The sequence below is a fragment of the Callithrix jacchus genome, chromosome 1, assembly GCF_049354715.1.
Source record: "Callithrix jacchus isolate 240 chromosome 1, calJac240_pri, whole genome shotgun sequence".
Classification (NCBI taxonomy): domain Eukaryota; kingdom Metazoa; phylum Chordata; class Mammalia; order Primates; family Cebidae; genus Callithrix; species Callithrix jacchus.
Genome location: NC_133502.1, coordinates 163172503 through 163199422, shown reverse-complemented (window position 1 = coordinate 163199422; position 26920 = coordinate 163172503). Strand labels below are relative to the sequence as shown.

The following is a 26920-nucleotide window of genomic DNA, read 5'->3' as shown; positions in this document are numbered from 1 at the left end:
TATACAGTTCTTATTGCAGCACAGCTAGAGGCATATGTCGCCTTGTCCCATTTTTTATGACTCTATGTTTAGTTACTCGATTAAGGCAGTGACCACCAACTCTTGCCTTTGTAAAACATTTTTTCTTTTTCATTAATAAGTAACCTGGCCAGAAGCAGTGGCTCATGCCTGTAATCCCAAAACTTTGGGAGGCCAAGGCAGGTGGATCACTTGAGGCCAGGAGTTCAAGATCAGCCATGGCGAAACAGTGTCTCTACAAAAAAACACTAAAATTAGCTAGATGTGGTGGCCCACACCTGTAGTCCCAGCTACTGGGGAGGCTGAGGCAAGAGAACCACTTGAAGCTGGGAGGCCAAGTTACAGGGAACTGAGATGGCACCACTGCACTCTAGCCTGGGTGACAGAGTGAGACTCCATCTCAAAAAAAAAACAATAAAAAAAAGTAATCTATGGGATAATACTCTGAAGACATATTCACTTGGTGGTTTTGCCATTTCTTGATGATCCTTGTCTGAATCAGCTAATGCACTGAGAGTTGAAAAAAGAGTGAATGCCTAAGTCATTTACTCCTTCCAAATTTATTAGCTGTCATTCTTCTATAAAGAAGAGCTCCTCAATGGAAAGATGGTAGCAGGAGGAGGAGAAAGAACAGGTGAGGCAAAAGAGAAAGCAGCAGCACAACCCATAGGAAGGCAAGCCCAGGTATGAGGAGAGGAGTGGCAGGGCCAGAAGTCAGTCCAGACTGTACAGAAGAGAAGAAATGGAACTAGGTGACCAAAAGATTTGATAGAAGAGACTGAGAGGACAAGATGCCACTGCCATCCTCAAACTAGGAAGCCCATATCTGAGCCCAAATCTATGCTCAGCCTCCTACAGCCATTGCTCAAGACCTCAGGTGTTCTGATTGCCTACTAAGTAGTGTATTTAAGACCTTGCTGCTCAAGGGGTGGTCCATGTCCATGGCAACATTGGCATCACCTGGAAGCTCATCAAAAATGCAAAACCTAAGGGACCCTCCCTACTGAATCAGAATCTGCTTTTACCAAAATCCCCAGGTTTTGATAAGTCTTTTAAAGTGGGAGAAGCACTGCTTTAAGCCACTGTGGTCCAATTCTCACTTAGGCAGACCTTGTGCTCCCAGTAAAAATAGTCTTCCCCTGAGGACTTTCTATGACTTCCATTCACTTTTCCATGAAATTTCAGGATATTTTGTGGCTCAGCTTTATTCTGCCCTCATCTAGAAAGGCAATGCAGGAGGACATTAAAGAGCATTGCCCTCAAAGTCAAACTCACCTGAGTTTGAATCCCTTCCATGCTATTCGCCACCTGTGGGACCTTCTGTAATCATTATCACATTAAGAAATCACTTCTCTAAGTCTTGATGAAGCCCTAATTCTCAGGGTCAAGTTAAAGGCCAAATGAAATAATGCATTAGCTTGAAATTGAAATAATCAGTTAGCTTGAAAATAAGAGGTATTCTTGGCAAAAGTCTCTGTGGACCATGAGCCAGACCCCACCTTACAAGATTATGTGAGGGAAGCAAGGAAAGGAATGTGCAGTTCCCTCTGGCATATTCCAAACAGAGTTGCCTTTGATCATTTTTGGACCAACAGGGCACTCTGTGTCCAAAGCTAATTTAGGAGCTGACTGCGTCTGCTGATCATTGCTCTGGGAAAAGAAACAAGCCTTTCAAGGTTTGGAGGCAAATTAAACACATCAGTAACATCAAGGCAGTGCTCAAAATAGCTATGCTTTTCAAGTACTTGCTGATGCTTTATAATATTTTATTATGTCCACAATAACCCAGTGGGAAGACAGATTATTAGCCATCTAATAATCACGGATCAAAGGAGAGGAAAACAATTCTAGGCAGGGAAGATGATGGGATGAGGGTCATTTTATACCTGGGGACGAACAGGTTGAACATGACCATTCCCCCCTCCATACATGAAGAGAACTTATTATTGTTGGGAATATGCATTAGACATCTACAGAGGCCAGAAAAAAGAGAAAGTACATTTAAGGAAGTGTAACTGGTTGATAACCATGGAGACAAAGTTTCCTGAGCTACTCAGTGGAGCTAAGAATGAAAACCTGGGAGGGTCCATTTGTGTCTGCGTTCAACCTAGGCACTACCTTACTCAAAGCCAAATCATCGAGCAAGATAGTTCCCATTTCCCAAGCTAGGACCAGGTCCCCAGACAAGATTAGGGAGAGAATTCTAGGACTGGGGGGACATCTTGCCAAAGAGTAATTGGTGAACAACACTTAGTATAATGCCTGTTTATGAACAGTCTTTGTTGAATTTGAACAGTCGTGATCTCTTTAGACCCTGCTGCTTCACCTCCAAATGCAAGGACTGCTTACAGGAGAGGGGAGGAGGGAGGAATGAGCTCTTCTATCCTTGGTTTCTGGAAGCAGCATCTCTCCTGGGGCAGTGGAAAGTACACCAGAGAATTTCATTCCAAGATCTGCCTCTGACTCATGAGTACCTTGGTTTCCCCCTCCATAAAATCAACTTGATGGACTGAAAGATGTTTCAATTCCCCTCTCGCTTTGATTGTCTAATCTTGACTACCCTGGGTAGCCAGAAGAAGCTATAAAGACCTCATCCCAAGAGTTCTTCAAAATAGGAATAGTCACGCTTCTGTCATAGGTTCCCTGGGCCCTGGGTGAAGGTTTAAGCAACAGGCTTCTTTCCTGTTTGAGATGCTTTGATTTTGACATCCCCTGCCTGAAATTAGAAAACAAGAAAGTATTCAAGTGACAGAGAGAAGAGAGGCCTTCCTTGACCCCCATCTAAATTAGGTCCTCCTCTCTGATATGACTTCTTACAGCTGTGCTATTCAACGTGTGTTCTGTGAGCCAGGAATATCAGCATTACCCGAAAGTTCAACAGAAATACAGAATGTTGGCCCAGCACAGTGGCTCATGCCTGTAATCCCAGCACTTTAGGAGGCTGAGGAGGGCAGATCACCTGAGGTCAGGAGTTCGAGACCACCCTGGCTAACATGGTGGAACCCCCGTCTCTACTAAAAATACAAAAATTGTCAAGTGTGGAGGTGGGAACCTGTAGTCCCAGCTACTTGAGAGGCTGAGGCAGGAGAATTGATTGAACCCAGGAGGCAGAGATCCTGCCACTGCACTCCAGCCTGGGTGACAGAGTGAGGCTCCATCTTAAAGAGAGACAGAGAGACAGGGAGGGAGGGACGGAGGGAGGAAGGGAAGGGAGGAAGAGAGGAAGGGAGGAAGGTGGGCAGGCAAACTCTCCCCAAATCTGCAGAATCAGAATTTGCATTTTGACAAGATCCCCTGGTGATTCCTGTGTGCATGGAAGTTCAAGCAGTGCTACCTTAAACCATTCTGATTCTTTTACTCCATAGCTCTTCCCACAACTTGCAACTGCAATTCTAATTACACATTTATCTATATTGTTTTAATGGCTGCCTTAATGACTGAATCATAAAATCCATAGGATGTCTTTTAATGACTAACGTAGTTCCTCCCACAGACCAGGTGCTCATCCAGGGTGTGCTGAATGAATGATTTTCTAGGACTTCCCGAACTGCTAGCAGCCTCTGCAATAATGGCCCTACCAGGTTTGCTATTCCAGCTTCTCTCACTGTTCCAGTATAAGTCCCTGGGAAGCTGATGAGTTTGATGACTGTTGCAAGACATTTCTATGCAGATATTTTTCTAAGTGCATTTGTACATCATGCTAATCAATGGTCACGCTTGGCAGTAAGTTGTTTGTTAAATTTTAAAATGCTGTTTGTTGTCTCACAAGGGCAACATAAAGGGGAATTTTGTGATGTCAGGTTTTCCTGCAAACTGCATGCATAAATGAAAGACCACAAAACTTCAGCTTTGTTATTCAGGTTAAAAGCTTTCAACTAAGGCAACAAAATCATAGACTATTATAGCAATGAGGGAAGGGCCCTCCAGGACAGGTTTGCCTCCCTTCCCCTGAGAAGCTGGGGCCCAAATGTTTAAACTGACTTCCCCCATCTCCAGACTGGTGCTATGCCAAGGCTTTGCCTTCAGGAGACCGCCATGACTCACTACCGTCCTCTTGCACTAGAGAAGAGATCCATTCACAAAAATACAAGCTGTCAGTGGAAGGCAAAGGACCTAGCTCCTAGGGAAATGTTACAATAATAGGGGAACTCCAGATGGTCTTAGCGTTCACACAAAACGCTAAGAAAATAAGCTGTGGGCAGCTGCTAATTTCTTGCTTTGGTAGAAGTTAGGAAGTTGGTTTTTTCCCATACACATGCTTACACCTCTCTAGGTCTTTATTAATATTTCATTTTAATGGATTATAGGAGATTCCAACTTTGGCAGATCAAAAGATGAATAAGATACTTCATTGCTTATGGGTGGGAAATTGTACAAGTGTCTTCATGGCTGGGGAGAAAGGGGAGGGAGAATTAGGGTGTGAAAGTCTCTGAATAATTTATTAGGGGAAAAGAACTGTGCATCTCTGCTTCTGCTAACTCCTTGTTCAGAGCCCTTGAACTAGAACCTCCCTTCAATCCTCTTCAGTCCTCAGCCCAGGATTCCCTTCTTCAAAAGACAATCTGATTCTATCAACCTCTTACTTATTTGTGTAAATATTTATGTATATATTTGTTTATTATAGAATAAATAATACATAATATAATGTAAATGTTTAAATATATAATATACATTTGTATGTATTTATACTACATATGTAGACATATCTGTATATTTAAATATAAACTTGTAATAAATCCATAAGGGTGGGGACCCAATTTAATTATGTATGGTATTCTCACAATGCTTGGCATATAAACACATAATTCAGAATTTCCAACCACAGGAGAGATAGAGATATACCTTCCCAGGTATGTTTACAACATACTTTCACAGATGAATCAAACATGGAAAAAAAAACACATATACTTCTATAATATACTTGATTATTCTCACGTTGCCCAAAGGGAGAAAAAAATCACATATGTGGAGGGAAGACAAAAAGCATAAGATTGGGAGTTGAGTCCCAGCTCTAGCCAGGTACGATAGCGCACACCTGTAATTCCAGCACTTTGGGAGGATGAGGCAGGAGAATCAGTTGGTCCCAGGAATTCAAGACTAGCCTGGGCAACATGGTGAGACCCTGTCTCTACAAAAAAAAAAAAAAAAAAATTTAATTAGTTGAATGTAGTGGTGTGTATCTGTACTCCCAGCTACTCAGGAAGCTGACGTGAGAGGATCTCTTGAGCCCAGGAGGTTGAAGCTGCAGTGAACCATGATAATACCACTGCACTCCAGCATGGGCGACAGAGTAAGACTTTGTCTCAAAAAAAGAAAAAATAAACAGTCCCAGCTCTGGACTCTGATCTTCTATAACTATGTGGCCGTGGGCAAGTCATTTTATCTTACTCTTTCCCATGTCTCTTGTCTGTGAAATGAGGACAGCAATCCTTATCTTGCATTTCTAATAGTCACATTGTCAAATGAATGGATAGAAAGCCCACTGGAAACTACATCAGTGAATTAATTTTTAAAATTTAAGAGGTAGATGGAGGGTGAATTCTAAATTGCACAGTACTTTAAGGACAAGAAAATGATAAAGAAATTTTTTAAAAAGCTGTTTCAACTGAATGTCACACTTCATGCTTCTTTCTTCTTCCTTCTCTTCCAGGACTCCATTCCCAGTCCACCTGACAACATCCCCCTCAAGGGAGGTAAGATCTTGGAATTAGGTGTAAATGTGTAGTAAGTCATCTAGATGAACGCCATAAAGTGTGAACACTGATTATCAACCAGAAACACTGTGACGTGGCCCAGCAGGAAAGTGGGTGGGGGTGGAGGCAAGGGCTGCTCAGGACTGAGCTGATGCATCTGAATTTGCCGTAGTAGCCCCTGAACTCGTCCCCACAAGTCTCCCACCAGCACTTGATACTCCCACTAATGAAAATTCCACCTCTGGCATACGCAGGAATGTTAAAAGCTTGAAACCTGAAATCAGATAAATGTGGGAAAGAATCTGGGCTTGACTTCCCATCTGGGAGCCTCAACTCCTCATCTGTTAAATGGGAGTAATAATACTCGCCTCATCAAGGTATTGGAGAAGTCATTCAGATCTCATCTATAAATTGCTTGGTATGGTAACCAGCACATAGTAATCATTAAATAACTAGTAAAGCTAAAATGCATAATGAAGTCAAGGATTTGTGAAAACAGACTTCCTCCTCACTCCCCATATTTCCAATCATTGAAGTTACTAATTAACACACCATCTCTACTAGCCTCAGAGGGATGATATGTCAAGTTCGGTTAACATCGATGATGAGAAATTTTCAGATGCTCTGATTAATGTTTTATTGCTCAGAGGAAGAAAAGGAAGGCCCAGAAAGGTAAAGGGAAGCATCTTGTCCAAGGTCATCAAAGCCAAGCCTAGAACCCAGATGTCCTTGTCTGTAATACAATGTCTTTTCCACCCAAGAACACCAGCCCCGATCTCAGTCCTGTAACCTTTAGAACCATAGCTGGAAAACCAGACAGCTCAGAGCAAAAAATAAAGAAGTGAGTTAACATAGGCACCAGCATAGGGACACAAGAGTGTCCTTGAGACCAGAGGACACAGATGACTGGACACAGCTCCTCATACTCACAGCATCACACTTGGAGTGTCCTTCAAGTTTCCCTTGGTCATGCCTTTCATGTGGTTTATCACCCAGAGACTTCAAAAGTAGGGGCAAAAGCCCCCAAAAGACAAGGATTCTGGATCTTTCAAGGCAGACTAATTAATCACAACCTTGTCAACAGTATCTCATTTTGGCTGAAATTACTTAGCATGTGTCCTCAATTTCTATCATGTCTATGCAGACAGTCACATTAATATTAAAAGGAGCATGGTAGAATACAGAGGTAGGCAGACTTTTTCTACAAAGGGCCAGACAGTAAACGTTTAGGCTTTGGGGGCCACAATGTCTCTGTTGCAAAATCATCTCTGCTATTGTAGTGCTGAGCCAGTCTGACTACATGCAAACGAGTAGCCAGGACTGTGCTCCCATAAAACATTATTTCTCAAATGAGCTGGTGGGCTGGATTTGGCTAATGAATTGGAGGAGTCACTACAGACTCTCAAGTTGGATGTTTAAGTTAAACTTGTAATGCACATTCACACAGAGCTTTGTAAAAACCGAAAGGCTTTGAGTGAATATAACTTGCCCCTCCCTTCTCCCAGTGTTTCACCTCCATCCAGATTTTCCAAGGAAGAGAAGATGAAAACTTTCTCATTTTTTGACAGGGAGAAGGGATTTTTATCATGAACATGGTCTCAATGACGAGGATGGTTTTGATTAGGTAACAGGAACTCGGCCATTCTGGATCTCAGTCTCTTCACCTAAAGAGCACTTCATTCCAAAGTTGCCAAGTATGGGGACTCTAACTAGTATTCTGGTCCCATAATAAAATTGACAAAGTTGTCATCAGTCCAAAGTGGAGTGCAAAAAAGGACACAGTAGCCCTTTTTTCACAGGGCCAATTATGTCTAATGTAAAAGGCACTCTTCCTCTGGGACGGTCCTTCATTTTTGTGTATCAAAATGTACTTTCTTTTACAACATGAAGTTGATATGCACAGGAGTTAGGCTGGCTTGCTTTTTGCCAGTTATTTTGTTTTGTTTTAATGATTGCAGTAGGCAAAATAAAAAGCTGTCCGCTCCTTATTGGTCTCTGAATTTTCCTTCTGGGGAGAAATTTCCTGGGTCTATAAACTACAGAATTTTAAGAACCATGGACTAGATAGCTTATCAGATTTCTTTTTATCTGGATCATGCATGGGAATACCAGAACACAAAGTAATAAAAACCAACCTCAGTTTAAAATTCAATGTTTCCGTAACCAGATTTTTTTAATCCTAATAATATTAGGTTGGTGCAAAAGTCATTGTAGCTTTTGCCATTATGTTCAAAGGCAAAAACTGCGATCACTTTTGCACCAACTCAATAATCCCACTGGGACCATGAAACTTTTGTTAAAGACCTCCCACACCTCCTTTGGGTTCATCCTCACCTCAACCCTGTGAGCAAGCCACAGCAACATGAGGAACAGTCTTCCCATTTTGCAGATGAGAAGCTTGAGGCCCAAAGAAGCCAGGTGACTTGCCCAAGGTCATACAAGGAGTTAATGGCTAAGTGAGAATCCAGGGCTCCTCCCTCTTTCTCCCTCCCATGATGAACTTCCACCATGAGATGCCAGTGACCTGCTGGAGATGGTCCCTGACTTTCTCTTGTTTTTAGTGCAAGTCTTCACTCCCCTTCACTCAGTAAACTGTAGACACTGTAGTAGGGCAAGGTAGAAAAAATATTTCTGGGCTCCAGAACTGACCTCCACATGAATAAGCCTTTTCTCCTCTCTGAGCTTCATCTGGAATATAACAGCAATGTACTAAATGCCCTGGAGGAGTCTCTCCAGCTTTGACACTTTATGAGACTATAATTCTCTTGCCCAATATGTAAAGATAGAAGAAAAAAGCCTAGCAAATATCTTGAGGAAATCTGAAGCCACAGCTTCCCTTCCCCAACAAACAGACACAGAAGCAGCAAATTGTCCCTTCTGAAAAAGCCATTACAAGACATTCCGGGCAGAGGGGAACCATCTTCCAGCTACTCTTGGGAGGAAGCTTCAGAGGCAGCCTGCAGTTTGTCACTAGAAAAGGAAAGAGCACAAGCCAGACACCTTCTAGGGAGCCCTTTGTCACTGGCTGTTGAAAATCTTCCACCATCAGCAGAAAATCAGCAGTGGCTCGGAACCTGAGATACAGAGCTATGTGCACATGCTAAAGAAACAGCATCACAGGATACACTTCACTACAGAGGAACCACCAAAAATCAAGCCCTTTTTGGTAATGAAAGGATTTCTGAGTCTTATCACAAGCTTCCCATTCCTAGCCAGGATAGCCCCCAGCCAACTGCCACCTCACAGGCAGTAAGCCAGAAAAGCACATGGAGGAGAAGCTTTCCCCACACTCTTCTTTCTGGATTTTAGTTATCTCACCCAGAAGACAGAGTTAATAATTACTCTTGCATGACGCCACCATAAGGATGAAATGGGACAGCAAAAGTGACCCTTATCTGATACCTGGCTGGGCCTATGTCCTTTGGGCATAGGACTCACTCTGTTCTTCCATATACAGATAAAATGTTCCCATCTCATTTCACAAATGGCATGGAACCAAGCAGAATGGTGTAAAGGGAGCAAAGCTCCTCCTTTTCCTCATCACTTCTTGTCTCACTTTTCTGCTTCCACCAAATTTTGAATCTCATATCTACTCATGGTTTGTGGCTTATTTGCCCAAATCAGAGAAGTCAGCCACTTTTGCCTTGATTTTGCAAGTTTGAATGGTAACCCACATTTATGAATAGCGAGATCTGCAGAAGGATTTGGGGTATGCAGAGACGCTGGTAAGGCAGTGTAGTACATCCAGTGTGAGCCAGCAGATGACACAGAATTGAATATTAGGCCCCTCTGTTCTTGCAAAGCCTCAGCTATTCCACCTACTGGGAATTTCTCAAGGGACAGGTCTCCTCCCTGGGGCTCAGTCCTCTGCCACCTGAGCAGACCCACTCTCCTTCCTGTTTTAATGTCCTTCTCCCCATTTCCCCGCCACTTTCCACTTCCCCTCACAAACTCTGCAGAAATTCAAATTGTACTGACTTTGATTTGCAGAACAATTCTGGTCCTTTGATCTCACCTCAGGGCCTTCTCAGTATCCCCTGACCTTTTTTAATAACAAAACACTCCACCAAATGATATATCTTACCTGCACTAGAAGAATTTTGTAGACAGCATACTTTCTTGTACTCCTTCGTTGCACCTGTATGAGGCCAAAGCAGAGTGAGAATAATGAACATTGACAGGCATCCACTATGTGCCAAGAATTGGCTGAGTACTTAGTAATTCATTCATGCAGTTCTCACAATAAGCCCCCAGGAACCATAATTAGCCCCAATTTATAGGTAAGAAACTGGAGCACAGAAAGGCTTGTTGTCTTGCCTAAAATTTTAGAGCTGGTAAGGAGGGGGTGAGACCTCAAATCCAGCTGATCCACCTTGCAGCCCTTATGCTTAGCTGAGATTGTATTGTAGAACATCTGGGAAAACTCAGTACTGTGCTTCCCTCTCCTATCTGCTCGCCAAGTCTAGAGACGCTTCCAGCGCTCTATCAGCTCTGTGACTTACTTCCTCAGCACCTGCTGTCCCCAGCCATTGGCTTTTATGTCTCAGAAGAGTACTCCCTGTTACCAAGCTCAGGATCAGAAAGGGCCACTAGGGGAGGCTACATGCATGAGTTTGAATGAGGTGAAGTGATGAGGGGAAACATGATTTATGGTGAGGGTTCTACAGGCTGAATTTCAGCTCTATCTTTGCAGCTGAGGGTCATGTGCCTTAAGATGATTCCTTCTCCATACCTACCATTCAAAACAGATTTGTTTTTCCTACAAGTGTTATGTAACCTCCAATACTCAGAGGTTCCTAGAGGCCTTAAGAAAGTTGGATAGACCTTGTGTGGGTCCTGACAACCCCACCCTTGCCTGAATTCAGTCTCCAGCTGAAGTTGCGGTACCAGATGCAAAGAACTGGCCTGGAATTTGGAATGCTGACATTAGAGTCTTGGGACTTGAAGCAATTCACTTTCCCTCTCAGGAACTTCGGTTTTCTGTTTTCTAAAGTATCAGAAGTGAGGGGAACAAGCCAGATGTCCTAACCCTGAGATGAATTTTGCTTTCATTATAGTGTTCCATAAATCAAATATCTTCGGAGTATTTGACCACTTTAACATTCTAACATTTGAAATTTTAAGGAGTGGCAGGCTACTCCTTCCCCCTCCCCTTGCTAAAAAGAAAATGGCATTCAAGAAGATGAAATGAGGTTGGCTCTCTAATTTCACCAAATGAACTCACCCCAAAGAAACAATAAAAGCTGTGCCTTGAAGGCAATGACACTAAATCAAGACTAGGTTCGCACCAAGACCCAACTACCCCTCATGCCCCATGGTCACAATGCACACGACAGCAGCCCCAGCAGAACACCACACTGGAAGCAGTCAAGAGGTAATGTGGAGGTGCAACAGCCCCCCTCTTCCTGACAGCTCCTTCCCCTAGAAAGACAGAAAACTACCAAGCAGAGACATTTCTGGATTTAGAATGCCCAATTCATCATTTTGTCTCTCTTGCTTGCTTGCTTTATTCACAGAAAGGGAGAGTGCTCCTGCTCAGGGGAAAATTACTTTTCAGATAAGTCACAGGTCTCAAAAGCCTATTTGCTTCTCCATTTACTTTAAACACACTCACTCAGAACCTACTCTTAAACTCACTTTTTCTTAAAGCAGAGCTAACAGGAATCAGAAATCTCTTATAAAAAATAAACTAGACAATAAGCCACTCAAAATCAAGTAGAATGGGATCCTGGAGAGGCCATCACAGTTCGACAGCCATCTGCCCCTCATCCCCACATCCCTGCCACCAAGAGAAGAGAAGAGAGAAGAGAGGAAGTGCAGGGGAGGGGAGAGGAGAAAAAGGTAAAAATATAAATCACTGAGATACATGTGAAAATTTACACTTGAATTTAGCATGTATAAATCACAAGTCTTTGAATCCAGAGGAAATTTCAGAGTTCCCCACAATTCAAACAGCACTTTGGAGAAGGAGGGAGAAACAGAAGGAAGGAAAGAAAGAAAGAAGGGAGGGAGGAAGGGGGAATAGGGGAGGGAGGGAAGGAAAGAAGGAATGAAAGAAGGAAGGAAGGAGAAAAGGAGGGAGGGAGGGAGGGAGGGAGGGAGGGAGGGAGGGAGGGAGGGAGGGAGGGAGGGAGGGAGGGAGGGAGGGAGGGAAGAAATAAAGGAAAAGGAAAGAGAGAGAAAGCAGGCCCATTCCTTTAAATGGCTTTGTTATGTATTTCATTCAAGCTATCTGGACACATGTATTGGCTTAAGTTTCTGCATTTCAAGCAGCACAAACCCTGGATTAGGGCGTAGGACTGAACCACTATTTGATATACTTTGGGTAGTAGACACCAGACTCATTTTTATGCATTATCTCATTTAATCCTTCCAACAACTCTCCACAATAGTTACTTTATTATTCTCATTTTTAGAAAGAAGAAAGAACAATTCAAAGAGGCCACATGACTTTTGCAAAGCCACACAGCTAGTAATGGCAGAGGTGTAATTTGAACCCACATCTGTCTAACTTTCTAAAATTTATTTGAACCTAAGACTAACTTTCTAAAATGGCTGCCATACATTTGCATCTTGAATAGCTAGGGAGTGTTTTATTCAGGTTATTAAAATGTTAGCAGATTTTACCCTATGACTCCAGACTCACCTTTCCTTTTAAATTATAGACTTCAAAGGTGCTTCTTACCCACAGTAATGTCAATTCAACCTGTGTTTAGCGTAAGTGAATTCCAAGGAAATGCCCATAGAGTCAGTTAGGTTTACTGACTATTGCAGATACACTGCAACAAGTCAGGACTGAAAAGACCTTAACATCCCAAGGAAAAGGGGAGGGATTTAAATTATTTAAATGAATTCCAACTTGATCTCAATTTATATTTACTGATCACTTCCCAAGTGCTCAGCACTAAGCATGCTCAAATGGGCATTTCCCCTATTCTTTTGTAAATCCAGGGTTACCTAGTCATCCTTTGTTTAACAAATGGCCCCTCCTGCAGCTTATTCTCCATAACCAGTTGGCCTAGTGACTTCAAGGAAATGGTCAAAAACCACAATTACTTTTGCACCAAGCTAATAGTTGAAATGACCCTTGCTGAGGTTAAGGATGCACTTTGATTCCAAATTTTATAGAGAAGGTAGAGACTGTCCTCTAGATGTCAGTGTTGAGACTCTCCTGTATATTCTCCCTGAAGCCTCGAAGGAAGAAGCCAGGGCATGGCAGATGCAGAGTCTTTAGGATAATCCCTTTCCTTCTTGGAAGGATTAAAACACTTTCAATAAATGTAAAGAGGATTCGGCACACATTCCTGAAAGCATCAGATAGCCTCAAAAACTTAGGTACTTAATTGAGAAGCTCCCATCCATCAGATAATGTCATAAGCTTCATTTCAATGAGCATTTCATCTGCCAATTCACTCTGCTAAGTGGCATTGCTAAACCATGCCACTGTAACCGCAAAGAAAAGAGGAGCAAGGCAGACAGAATCTACTCTGCTGAATGTCTCCTCTAGCCATGGGCTGCCCTAATCACTTGACATCCACAGTCTCATTGCATCTGTGTGACATCTGAACATTTGGGTTGACTGTTTCAATAGTCACTTTACAGATATGACAACTGAGTCTCAGTAAGGGGAAATGACAGATCCAGAGCTAAAAGCCCTGACCAGAACTCAGGTGCTCTTTCTGAGATGAATTGTGTCTTCCTTGTTCTTATATCAAAGTTGCTGTGCATCTGGAAGGTACCTGGCACTCAAACCACATACCATCTGGCCAGGACGATCGGCGTGGTTTGTTTTGCCATGGTAGAGCTGTCTTGAGCAATGTTGCATCTTTATGTGCCCATGACTTGTAATCTGGCAGTGTTCAGCACATGGACCTGAAGTCATCTGCTGGCATTCTCCCACAAGATGGAACCTGGAAGCTCATTAGTGCTTGTTTTCCCAGCACCTCCATCTGTCTCCTCAGTTTTCAGTTCCAGTGTCTGGTGGCTACAAACCTACTTCTTCCTGCATTTAACCCTTCCTTCTCCACAGGAAGACTGAAAGGTAGAGAACAGCCCTGGACTAGGAGTCAGAAGCTCTGTGTTCTGAACCCAGCTCTACCACTTACCTACTGTGGGGTTCTGGTCCAGACCCTCATCTCTCTGGGTTCAGTCTCCCTACTCCTAAAACTAGGATCTCTGTTAGCATGGCATCTAATGGCCCTTTTTGTCCAACATTGTGAACGCTCAAGGTGAAAGCTAGTCTTAATGTTGCCATAATCTAGATCTTCTAGAATATAGTCCTTTTAACCACCTCGTGCAACCTCTCTTTCTATCTCTTTCCTCTGTGTGAAACTAGCCAGGAGGGTTTTGTTAGCACAACTTTTTCTTCGGCCTTTCGAACAAAACCACAGAAAGTTCCATGATCCTTCTAGAATAAGCTAAAGCTTGGAAAGATGATTTTATAAAACTGATGCATCTGAAGGCTTTGGTGCTCAGGGGAGTTCATGAAGTGCTTGGGTTGTCTGAAAGATAGACTGCCCCAAAGAAGGAGTATGGAGTTCTGGTCTCTGGCCCTGCCTCTCTCACTAACTCTCTGGATGAACTAGCACCAGCCTGCCATAGGGGCAACATTGAGGAGCACGAGTGATGTGTTTACCACGCTTGAGCCAGGTGATCTCAGGGAACTTTCGTTTCTCTGAACAATGCAAATCCTCACAGAATCAGACTATTCATGATGTAGATTGTCCTCAGAGCTACAATGTTCTGCTCCACTACTGCAGGTGTCTGAAAACCTGAATGCGTGAAGACAGTCTCCTACCTCGGGTAATGTAACATGCCCATAAAGACAGATAGCTGGAGCTGGGACTGACTCCCTGTCCCAAACCTTCCCACTCCCACCAGTAGCAGGTCTGGTAGTGGATGGCTGAGTCTGCATAGCCTGCTGAAATAGGCTAGCTAGACCCTTTTAGACAGGTCATCAAATCCACACTGATCATCTATTAGCTTGGTGCAGAAGTAATTGTGGTTTTCGTTATTACTTTTGATGCCAAAAACCAGTTACTTTTGCACCATCCTAACAGGGACACTAGAGCCCAGGGAGGAGAAATCCCAGGATTCTAACTCTCAGCCCATCAACTCAGCTGTGACTTGCAGACAGTTCTCATTTCCCCCACTCTGATGCTGTTCTTCAAACTAAACCTCTCCAGACACCACCCGTTCTCCCTCTGCTCCCAACCTTCAAAATTCCAGGGACATTGCAGGATTTTAGCTGCATGTAATGCCACTATTTATGTCACTTTTTTTTTCTGTCTTCATAACCAAAAGAGAAAGTTATATCATAGATTCACAGGGTGATGAGAAGACTCAGGCCACGTGGCTGATAACCCATGAAATGTTCATCTAGCTGTTTATAAGAGCCTCATGACCTCCAAAGCAGCCCACCTCTCTTTTGAGCAGGACTGACTTGTCCACTATGTGAGCTGCCAGTGCTATGACTCACAGTGTGACAGAGGTGTTTTGAGTGTAGGTCTTTCCATTGCTCCATCTGAGAAATGGGGATTACAGCCATGTTAGCCAGTAGCTGAGGGCTTCATCTCCTTCGGCTTCCACCTGGAGGATTAGTGCTTGGGCCCCACGGTGTGCTGACAGCCTCCTCAAGCATTAAAGGACAGAGGCTGTGCCCTCCTCTGGGGTCTTCTCCAAGTTCAACAGCCCGTTCCCTCAATAGCTCCTCTAGTGTCCTACTCTTAGCCCCTTTCTGAACAAGCCCTGGCAACATCATTTTTAAAGGGGCTGGCTGTGTTTTTTCCTTTAGCTAGAAACCATCTAAATGATTTTTAAAGAAAAACTAAAATATACCATGCCATTTGACTTCAGGAAATGCAAATATTTCAAAATAAGTTTTTTTTTTCCATCCTCGGGTTTCTCAGAATTACAACTGAGGTCACCCCGCTAAACATTTGAAGACCAAAGGGGAAAAAAACAACAAAAGAACCAGCATATGTAAGAGGCAAGCCTGGGCTTGCACTTCTCCAGCCACCTGTTTACAGAGGCTCAACTGCCGTAAGGGGTAAGGGGCACAGTGTGAGGGGGCATTGGGCCAATGAGCAGAGCCTGTTCTTGATGTTGTATGGCTCTAGCTGGCCTCAGCTCAGGGCTTGAATCTTGTCTTCCCATCTCTGCAAAGCCAGTGGGAGAATGAGGCCCTGTGTTATTCTAGCCCTCAGGCGAAAGTCAAGCCAAGCATCCTCAATCACCTTGCTCTTGCCCTAAGTATTTACTGGGTATCCACAGAGGGAAACAAGAAAGAGGAACGAGATGATTCAATTCAACAAACATTTGCAGAGCATCTGCTAGGCTGGGCAGTGGGGGATATAAAAACAGGAGTCTCTGGCCTGAAGGTTCACGGTCTAATAGAAGAGGCAAATAGGCAGAGTCAGAGAAGGTATCCTGGAGGTGATGACTGCTAGGCTGTTTCAAACGAGGAGTAACTTGCCTGTTGAAGTGGGGAAGTCGAGGTAGAGAGCCCAGCAAGTGCCTAGGTGTAATGATAAATCAACATGCCTAAATGGTATGTTTAGCGGGGACTGCAAATCCCCAAACTCCAGGACAGCAGTCAACAATCCACTTGGGCAGCGGTCAGATAGCCTGAGTTTGAATCTCTACTCCACCCCTACTACCTGTGTGAATGTGAACAAGTCTCTTAACCCTTAAAAGAGTTTGTTTTCTTATGTACAAGATAGAAATAATTGTAGCACCTCTCTCATGGTGTGGTTGTAAGAATTAACAAAGTAATGCATGTAACATGCTCAGCAGAGTACCTGGAAAATGGCTGACTCAACATGCATTAGTTATTATCGTTCATATCATTATCACTGCTCCTCCTCCGATTGTTATTACTATTGGAACATAAAGGGAAAGGGGAGGAGAGAAGGTGAGGGGTGAGACCAGAGAGTTGAATAGGAGTCAGAATGCCAGGCTGAGGAGCTTGGGCCTGATCCTGCAGGCAAAGGGAGTCAGAAAGGGCTTCCATGCAAACAGACTCGGCCAGATCTGTCTCCCTGACTTGATGTTCTACAGCTTAGAGTCAGAGGTTAGGCCAGGGAACTGGCCTCTCTAGCCATAGTCACAGTCCATTAGGAGCAAAAGCAGCCATCAGTGTTAGGGTTCTGACTACACACCCCAAGAGTGTGAGCCATGGGCTGCAACAGGAAGGACCAGAGCACTGGTCAGAGGATGCATGAGGATGAAACCAAGAGAATGACAGCTGACCCACTGGCCCTCCCCACCAAGAGAGCTTCGGACCAGAAGCTCTATTGGATGCAACAGATGAGGAGGAAAACTGCCCCCTGGGTCGGCTGGGGGTGCCTCTCGCAGTGAGCTTGTTCAGACAGCAGAGGGAACTCTTCATTTAACTTTCAACCACTCCAAAGCCCCCATGAAGCTATGAGGTTGACCAGGAGGGACTATCAGGGCTGGGCAGAGATTGCAATGGGAAAGGTTGTGAGCGCAATGGGCACTACTTGGAGATGCAGTGAGCAAACATCCCAGGGTGTGGCCGCTCCATTGAATGGGACTTTGGTTGCCTAGGCTCTGATGGATAGACTGAACGGTCATCTCTGGTGACATCTTTGAAAAGATGTCCACGTCAGGTCAAAGATTGCCTAGTATTACAGCTGGGGAATCCAAGGATCAAAGAAGAGATTTGCTCTGAATAAGCTGAATTCATGAGTCATTGCAGGAAATGTATAACTTGAATCTTTGCATACGGAATATTAAGTAGTTACTGTAATAAGAAAAAGCTAAGCCACCATCACTAGTGAATATATGAAAAATATTTTAATTTCTTAAATACAATAATGACATAATGTTATGTTGCCTCTGCCAAGGAAGCTCCAGATAGTAGGACTTCTGCTAAGATTTATTTAATCCTGTGTCCTCTTAAAATTGAACACAAAGATGTTTCTATCTTCCGTTGTCTAGCAAAATAGCCTAGAACAAGGATCCTGGCCTCTGGAATTAGTCATGGGCAATTCCAGCATTTATGCAAACTTGCCTGACCTTAAGTGATGATATTGACCATCTCTAGGCATCAAAGTTAACCATGCAAGATTAGTCTGAGAACTAGATTAGCTGGTATATTACCCAGCTGTAAAAGTACCCCGTCTAGTTTCTGGTGTGTGGTAGGTAGGATGGCAGTATTTACTATCAGTATTATCATTCTCATTACCACTGCCTGGCAAGGAGACATGAAACAATGTATTTCATCTGCCTGGTCCCTAAGAATTTTTCCCATTTGTGAAAGGGGCTTAATAATACCTCTCTCATAGAGTTGCTGAAAAGATTAAAAAGATGAAATAGGTATAGTGGCAAAAATGGCACCTGACACATTATAGGAATGCGTGTTATATTTGTTTTCTTCCCTGACTCCCACAGTCTTCCATTAAAGCCCAAGTGGAAGCAATCAATAAAAATAAATTTAAAAAATTAAAATCCTAAAACACCTGATGCCAAAATGAGAAATAAAGAGGTTTTCTCTTGATTCTCAAAATGGAAGCAGAATGGTAATTATCTCCATCAAAGGGTCATAGAAAAAGATCTGATATCTCCAGATCCCAGAACAGCAAACAATGTTTTAATGCATTGTCTCCTTATTTTTAGGAAATTGCTCAGAAGACCTCTTATGTATCCTGAAAAGGGCTCCATTCAAGAAGTCATGGGCCTACCTCCAAGGTCAGTAACCAAACCCAGGAAACCTAAACATATGAAAACTACCTCTGTGGCTTTTCAACAACTGCTAAGCCAGGAGTCACAGTTAGAGTTCCAGGGTCAAATGTGACCTGCAGATGTGTACTGTTTAGTAAGCAGGATATATATATTTTTTTATTTGAATTTGAATGTCGTAGTGGGGAGAGTGTGTTTCTCCAAAGCTACAAGGCTTCTCTTTCCTCAGCCCCATTCACGCTTTTATGTCTCCTACCTGGCCTCTGCGGGTGTTCATGGTCCCCACCACCACTGCCACCACCAGCCCCACCCCTCAGCTCTCCTTATTCAGCTACCTACCAGTTTCAGCAAAGTATACAGTCCTTTTCCTAAAGCAAGGGAGGCAGGCGCTTAATCTTTGCCTCTATGAAGTTATTCACAAGGGATCCACAAAATTGCCTTGTCCCCAGATTGACAGCTTAATGAACATGTCAGCAAAGGCCCAATTTGCATATTGCAGTGTGCTTCAGGTAAGAGGTCCCTTACAAATGAATCACTAAGGGGCACTTTAGACTGCAGAAGAATGAGCTACAGAGATGGCCAAGATTCTCTGAATGGCCATCCTGCTCATTTTAAACATTCAATTTTGCAGTTAGATTAGTTCTCACTCTTCAGTTGAATTGCAACGAGGTTTAAAGGGAAAGCATGGAAGCAATTCAAACCCATGCCAGCTTCCCAGCTCTGAAAGTCACCCTTCACTTCAGAACCCAGTCAGTGCTGATTTTCACATGTTAGGACTCAGAGACTCACCTTCCAGCACAAACCTGTCAGCTTAGAGGGCCTGCTAATTCTCGGCTTTTCAATGAATCCCAGATGGCAAGAGCCCCATAATAGGCACATGAGGGACCTATGTAATTATGTTTGGCTGCCCGTTGAAAGGAGACATTCAAAAATTCAGACAATGAATGGTTAGAGGATACATCTTAATGTGAAAATTAATTGCAATTCTCCTGGACATCATCACACCTAAATCGGTTATTAACTGAATAATATTACTGAATGTCTTACCTTGTACTTTCTGCAATGCCTATCCAACTCAATATTATTGAATTTCCTATCCCTGATACCCTCTGCAATGCCCATTCATGATAAATGAACACGATAGCTCTGACCTTGTAGAGAACAGTCCAGGAGCTTATAATCTGAAAGGGAAAGATCATCACCATCATTATAGAATAATATAATATGATAACGATTCAGTGGAAAACCATCCTATAAGAGGTAGAAGTAAAGTACCATGTGTGTTCTGACCCTCCAGCTTTGAGCATTGGAGAAAAGGAAGAGGGGTGGTTTTATACCTGTGCCTTGAATAATAAGGAGACTCTGGAGGGAGTAACATGGAGGATATTCAGATAATTGAAATGTTACAGAAAACATGGGTCTCGAATGGGGAGCTTTGAATAAAGACTTAGAGTTTTCCAATGTGTACCTACAATCTTCTCAATAATTCTGTTTTTTATACTTTTCTAGTTGCAAAGCATCTAAACCAAACCAAGTTGTCTTGGAACAAAGATGGCGTTGTCCATGGAGTCAGATATCAGGATGGGAATCTGGTGGTCCAGATCCCTGGTTGGTACGTCATCATTTGCCAAATGCAGTTTCTTGTACAATGCCCAAATAATTCTGTTGACCTGAAGCTGGAGCTTATCATCAACAAGCAGATCAAAAAACAAGCCCTGATGACGGTGTGTGAGTCTGGAATCAAAACCAAAAGTGTATACCAGAATCTCTCTCAATTCTTGCTGGATTACCTGCTGGTCAATACCACCATATCAGTCCATGTGGATACATTCCAGTACATAGACACAAGCACCTTTCCTCTTGAGAATGTGTTGTCCATCTTCTTATACAGTAGTTCAGAATGAACAGTTTCTCTTGGCCTTCAGGAAGAAAGTGCCTCTCTACCATACAGTATTTCATCCATCCAAACACTTGGGCAAAAAGAAAACTTTAGACCAAGACAAACTACACAGGGTATTAAATAGTATACTTCTTCTGTCTCTTGGGAAGAGACAGCTCCTGGGTTAAAAAGAGAGTTTTGAGTGAACTATCTTTCAGATAGCAGTCAGGGAAGCAATGTAGTATGGTGGGCAGAGCTCCACATGGGAATCAGAACGGATGAATGGATGTCCCAGCCCAACCACCAATTTACTGTATGGTCTTGATCTATTTCTTCTGTTTTGAGAGCCTCCAGATAAAATGGGGCTCCAGCACCAGAGCAGCTAGCAACCGTGCCCTAATGGGAAATTAAGGGGAGCCGGGTGTGAGTGTTTACAGTGTACCCTTCACAGGATACTTCCTTTATCTGCAGATGGCCTAATGCTTAATTGTCCAACTTGTGATCAAGGACTCTCTCACACAGGAAACTTCTCTATACTGGCAGATACCCTTGTGACTTGTGTCTGAACCGTGCCCAGTTTATTCCTGCCTGGCCGTCACTCTGGCACTAGGAGCCTGACCTTGTGTTCCACACAACCCCGCCCTTAGGAACCTCCAGGGAAAACCATGCCTGGGGCAGTCCCTCGTTCTTGAGATGGAAAGCACAAATTTAAGCACCACCACAATGGAAAACGAGTTCAAAGACTTTTATTCACAGATCCTGGACAGAGAGGACATAATGAGTCTGAAGGGCAGTCATCCTTCTCTGGGTTACATGAGGCAGGAATGAGGAGTCAGACATTGAGAGCAAGCCAGTTAACAACCTAGGTAAATAAATAGGGTGTGATCACTCTCAATTCACTGGCAAATGCCTGAGTGGTCTGTTTGAAGGACGCAACAGAAAACTGGGAAATCCAGTCTGCTAGACAAGAGAGATGCCTCTCAGTTCTTGTCTCTGGCCAGAGGTGTGGCATAGAACTGGAAAACCCTACCAAGGGCGACTAAGCCTGGCATCTGGTCTGAGAACGTTAAACTTGTACACAAAATGGATGCCAAAGCAACATAAAATGATAAGAATTTACCATACCTTCCCCTCCCTGGAACTCAGGATCCAAGTCTAGCAAATGAAAGGACTGGGTTTGAATTGCTTCAAAACCTCTTCCATTTCAGAAGACCAGACGCTTTGAACTGAATTGTATCTGAGATTCCAGATACAATTTTGGAAGCTCTCCAACCAAAATAAGGCCCCCCTACCACAGTAGACCATTGAAGACACTAGTACGCTCTGACTGCACCTCATCTCAGCAGAGCCACAATATGGGGGACAAGGTTCAGGGTGCCTTGCTTAATGGTATGAACTGCAGGATCTAAAGGATGTAATGGAAAGGATTATTTCAGGGTTTTTTCTTTTCTACCATGACCCAAAAGAAGAAATGTCATGTTGCCAACGAGGACTAAGAACAAAACAACTTACTGTTGACCACCTGAATCTAAGAGACCGTCTGGATGTTCGGGAAGCCATCTGATGAGGCCTGACTCTATTCCAATTAGACTGACAATAATTGAGCAGCAGGCATTTTTCATTTCCTGTCAGGAAGGTATTGTGCCTTTAGCAAACAATCAGTGTGTAATAGTGATGTGGTCATCTAGCCAGGGAATGGCTGCTGCATCTCCTGCATAATATATTTCTGCTTCGAACACCTCTCAGAAAACCAGCTCCGTGGAGAATTTTTAAATTCCCACAAAGTTGTTGACAGATAATAATGACCCTGAAAGTGGGGAGGACTTCTGAGAAACAGCAACCTCCTCTCCTGCTTGGGGTAGCCACATGAGATTTCTCTAGCTGTGTCCAACTCGGCATCTGTACATCATCTTTGGAGGAGCACCTTGACAAGCCACTTGAGATGGAATGTAGGCCCTGAGGTTATGCTTCAGTAAGAAAAGATGGAAGCTTCCCCGCTAGACCAAAATATGGAGCAAAATTTGCATTTTTCTCAAGAAGGAGAGAAAAGGAGTAGGAATCCAGCAAAGTTTGTCAGAAAAAAAGCTAGAAAAGATTTAAAAGAAAAAATCAGCAGTGGTGGTATGGATGAGAGGGACCTGGGAGAACAAAAATGGCTAAGGGAAAATTGTAAGTCATCTGCAGAGCAGTATGCCATGTCGACCTTCTCTAAGTCTCCTCTATGACATATTCAGTAAAGTCTCCATTTCTCTTTAAGTCTTTCTGTGAGTAGATTCTTTGGGAGAAGCAGGAATTGGAAAAGGTGTTGAATTCAGCAAGCCAAGTGGTCTGTGGTAAAAACAGCCTTTGAGACTCAAAGCTAAAAAGAAAAAAACAGGGAAACATCTGGCATTTGAGTTACACATTAACTGCATAGGACAAATGAATCTTGCTTAGATCAACTCATGTATTCTTGAAAAGGTATATGCAACCCACTGTGGGTTAACTAAGCAAATTTTCTGCCATCTCAGATTCTAACTCGAGAAAGATTCCATTTTCCTTTTTCACCGACTGTCCTCTGAGCAGAGGTGCCTGACTTTTGCACTGTGAGTGGTTCAGTGTCTGTCAAGCAATGCTCAGAAAGCCAACACCTACAGACGCAAGAGGTACATCATTTAAATGAGTAATGTAACCAAACCAAGAAAATGAAAGAGAATAATCATTAATAACTCAACTGTTAGATACATAGGGAGTGGGCAACCCAGGAAGTTTAAAACTAAATTCTCTTACTCTTGAGGGTTAACCAGCCCCTGGGAATGTTATAAATGAATGATACTATGCTAGTAAAATGATATATATGCAAGTAAAATAAATAATTTATCTAACTGGGAACCCTGGCTACCTAAAACATATGCCTCTTTGGAAAAAACCCAACTTGAGCTCCTTCCCTTCCTCCTACCCTCTGAACCCTGCCTCCCCACCACACACACACACTCTGTGTATTTGCACAACTTTTAGAGGAAGATGATGAGTGAGTCAATGAAAAATAACAAGTCAAGGTAGAGTTGCCCTGACTGAAGTGCAGTAGTGTGATCTTGGCTCACTGCAGCCTCCCCTTCCTGGGTTCAAGTGATCCTCCTACCTCAGCCTCCTGAGTAGCTGGGACTACAGGTAGGCACCACCACACCCAGCTGATTTTTGTATTTTTAGTAAAGACAGGGTTTCACCATGTTGGCCAGGCTGGTCTCGAACTCCTGGCCTCAAGCAATCTGCCCGCCTTGGCCTTTCAAAGTGCTGGGATTATGGGCATGAGCCACCATACCTGGCTCCTAACCCTTTTCAGAATCACATATTGACTATGTATTGAGTCTGTAGAGGATAGAGACCACCTGTGCCTCATGTTCAAATCACCATCCTGGAGTGACGGGGGTGAGGGCAGGGAAGAGCAGAGGAAACCTCTGAATGTGAAAGACTGTCCAACATAAGGCTGGAAAAACATGACCTGAAAAATTGCAGAAAGGCTGCAGGAGGCCCTATCAAGGCTGCTGGGAAATAATGGAGATTGGAGTAGGAAACTGGGTTGAAACTCCAGCTCTCTCACCAACCACACTTGAGGACTTTCCAAGTGTCTGCTCCCTGCTGGGCTTCCACCAATGGGACTTCCATCAGGCCTGGCAGATCTCTCAGGACTGTTCCAGAGACTATATTGGCTGACTTCTCTATCCTCTTAATTGAAGGAGTTTGTCCCTTCTATCCCAGAATAAGAGGTATTCCTGGGATTCTGGGAGGCTCCCTTGTTTGGTAGATTCTGCCAGCTTCCCTCAGTACTTCTTCCCTTTAGTATTTGTCCACATCAAAACCTCTTAGGCCACTGGGCTATTCTCCAAGCTATCCTTATGTGACTGGGGATTTGGGGAATGAATTAGATAGCAGAGTTACAGTAGAGTTACTGCTATATATTTAATTGTTTGAATATACTATAGTTTGTCCATTCTCTTATGCAAGAACATTTAATTTTTGCTATTACACACAAAGCTACAATATAAGCACATCTTCTTGTACAGCTCCCACCCCTAGTTGCCATTTTTCTATACAGCAAAAACACTCTTGGAAAATTATAAATGGTTTCACAAAGATACTTTGTTAACCATGGCTACCAAGGGTTTAGATGGCTCTGTGATCAGAGCTTATGACCTGGAGCTTAGTCTCTGGAATCTGAATGGCTCCTTCCATACTTTCTAAGTACTTCTCTGCTTTGTATATTCATTCAACACACATATCCCAAGTGCCAGTGAGTGCCAGGTCAGTTTACGATCCAACATGGTGTATGCTACAGCTCTCCCAAGCCACTGCAGAATCAGCCCTCATTAGCATGGGTTTGAAACCTGCTTTTCAATGCACTCCGGGGCTTCCCTGGATCTAGCTCTCTTCCTGGAAAGTAAACAAACACCAGAAAGTGTGAAGGACAAGCACAGCTCCAGAAGATTTCTCCCCCAAGATCATATGTTCATATTCCTCATGGGCTTTTCTCATGGTTCCCTCCTGAAACTCTAATGGAAGATCGCCACTCAATGTCTAGTATAGTGACTTCTCAGGTGTTTTTTTTCCCCCTACCATAACCCAGAAGAAGAAACGTCATGTTGCCAATGAGGTCTAAGAAAAAAAAACAAAACTTACTGTGACCACTTGAATTGATTTTTATGATGCTCTCATAAGTCACAACCCACAGTTTCCAAAACACTGTTCCAGTGTGCCTTCTCCTGCTCCACGTTGGAATGCTAAATATATACTTTCCTTATTCCCTTGCAGCTTGGGTTCTATTTAGCCTGAAATGGACAGAATTTTGGAGTGTTTGTCAATCCACCCAGGAAGCACAGGTTTTTGTTTTTTCTGCAGCTTCATTTGCAGAGGTTTTAATGTCCAGAAGCTAGCTTAGTAGTTGAGGTGAGCCTGGGTGGTTTGGGAGAAGCATCCATTCTGCTGATATAGTCTGTTGCAGATGTACACTGGTTCTGGAGCCCGGCAGCAGCAGCGGCTTCCTGATTGCAGTGGTTTCCTGTTCACGGCAACAGTTCTGTGGTTCTAGAGGGACAAGCTTCCTGATTGCAAGATTATTGGAGAGACAGCAGCTACTATAGCAGCCCAGTTCCTAGGAGTCGCATTATAGGTTGCTCCTGAAAGCTCAGTCTCGATTCTGTTTCCTCAGCCCTCCTGACAATTCTACAAGCCATTTATTACCCTGCGATAAACCCCTTCCTGCCAAACAAGCTAAAGTGAAGTCTGTTCTCTGCAACTGATTCCTCATGAATATAATAACAACATGTACAAACTGACCTCACCAATGTTTACAAACCAGCCCGCCATACTCACCCTGAACTTAACACTATTCCTACATTCCAAATCTCAAGGACTATCGCAGTCTCTGAAGATCCTTCTCACTTCCTACTCAATTCACATCCAGTTCCTCCAGTTTCCTGGTTTCAGTATCCTAGTGCCACCATTGGCACTACTCTGAATACCTCCTAACTCACAGCATTGCCTCCAATCTTACAAATCCCATCTCCAGACAGCAATAGTATCTCCCCATTGTTCTTGGAAGTGATAGTGATAATGACCATTTACCAAGCTCTTAAGTGTTACATACTTTTCCTGCACTCACTTATTTAATCTTCAAAGCGACCCAATGAAATAGGCATCATTATTTCCATTCTTCAGATAAAGACATTGAGAGTCTGAGACATCGAGTAGCATGGCCAATGTCACACAGCCAGTGGATGGTAGAGTTGGGATTCAAGACCCATTTTGTCTAACTCCACATGCCATGCTCCAGTCACTACAAACATAGCCTTCCAAAACTCTAAGCTCTTTCCACCAGTTCTCTCCCTATCTGCTGAATGTCTCTCTAGTTTTGTGCTCAGCCCCACCTCCTTGTGCTCTACGCTCAAATCACATTGCACTCTTTCCAGTTCCTCCAATCTTTCGTGCTCTGCCTAGCCACCAGGTGCTTGCAGATAATTTTTCTTCTGCCTAGGATTCTCCTGTCATACTCTTTTGCCTGATTAACTCCTCTCATTGTTCTAATTTCCATTTCAGTGTCACCTCTTCAGAGAAGTCTTGCTGACTCTGCTGGCTTCACATAAGGCCTTGCTGTCTCCTTCTACACCTCCCCCATCCTTAATTGCATGACACCTCACCCTCCCCCCCTCATTCTCTCTATCTCCAACATTAAAACTCCCAGAAGGCAGGAACCTTATCAATCTTATTCAGCACTGGGTGCTCAAAGCCCAGCCCAATTCCTGGGACATAGTAGATGGCCATTCAATAAATATTTCTTAAATGAATAATCAAAGAAAACCACTTTAAATATGAGTTCATTTTAAGGAAAAGGTATCAAATAAGCCACACCCAAAAAAAAGAAAAAAGAAAAACAGTTCTTTTCAAAATACGGAAATATGAATTGAAAGCCTCTATTTTTCTTAGAAATAATTTTTAGCACTCAGGAAATAAGAGTGCCTATTAGAGAAAGTTGAAATTTTTAGAAAGCAGAATCTACGTGTATCTGAAAACATGGAAGGGGAAAAAAAACAAATCTTCACTTACTTCATTGAACTGCCTTTCTGAGCAAGGGTGGTATATTTGCTGTACAATC

General features: G+C 43.2%; 1 protein-coding gene across 1 annotated transcript in view; it reads left to right on the top strand.

The window, feature by feature from the left end:
- TNFSF8 (TNF superfamily member 8) overlaps positions 1-26716 on the top strand; it is a 33175-nt gene extending 6459 nt beyond the window's left edge. The window contains exons 2-4 of the mRNA XM_002743249.6: positions 5669-5711; positions 18351-18422; positions 19923-26716. Coding sequence (XP_002743295.1) covers positions 5669-5711; positions 18351-18422; positions 19923-20317 — 510 coding nt within the window. The 3' untranslated portion in view covers positions 20318-26716. The remainder of the gene's footprint in view (positions 1-5668; positions 5712-18350; positions 18423-19922) is intronic.
- Positions 26717-26920: the final 204 nt, after the last annotated feature.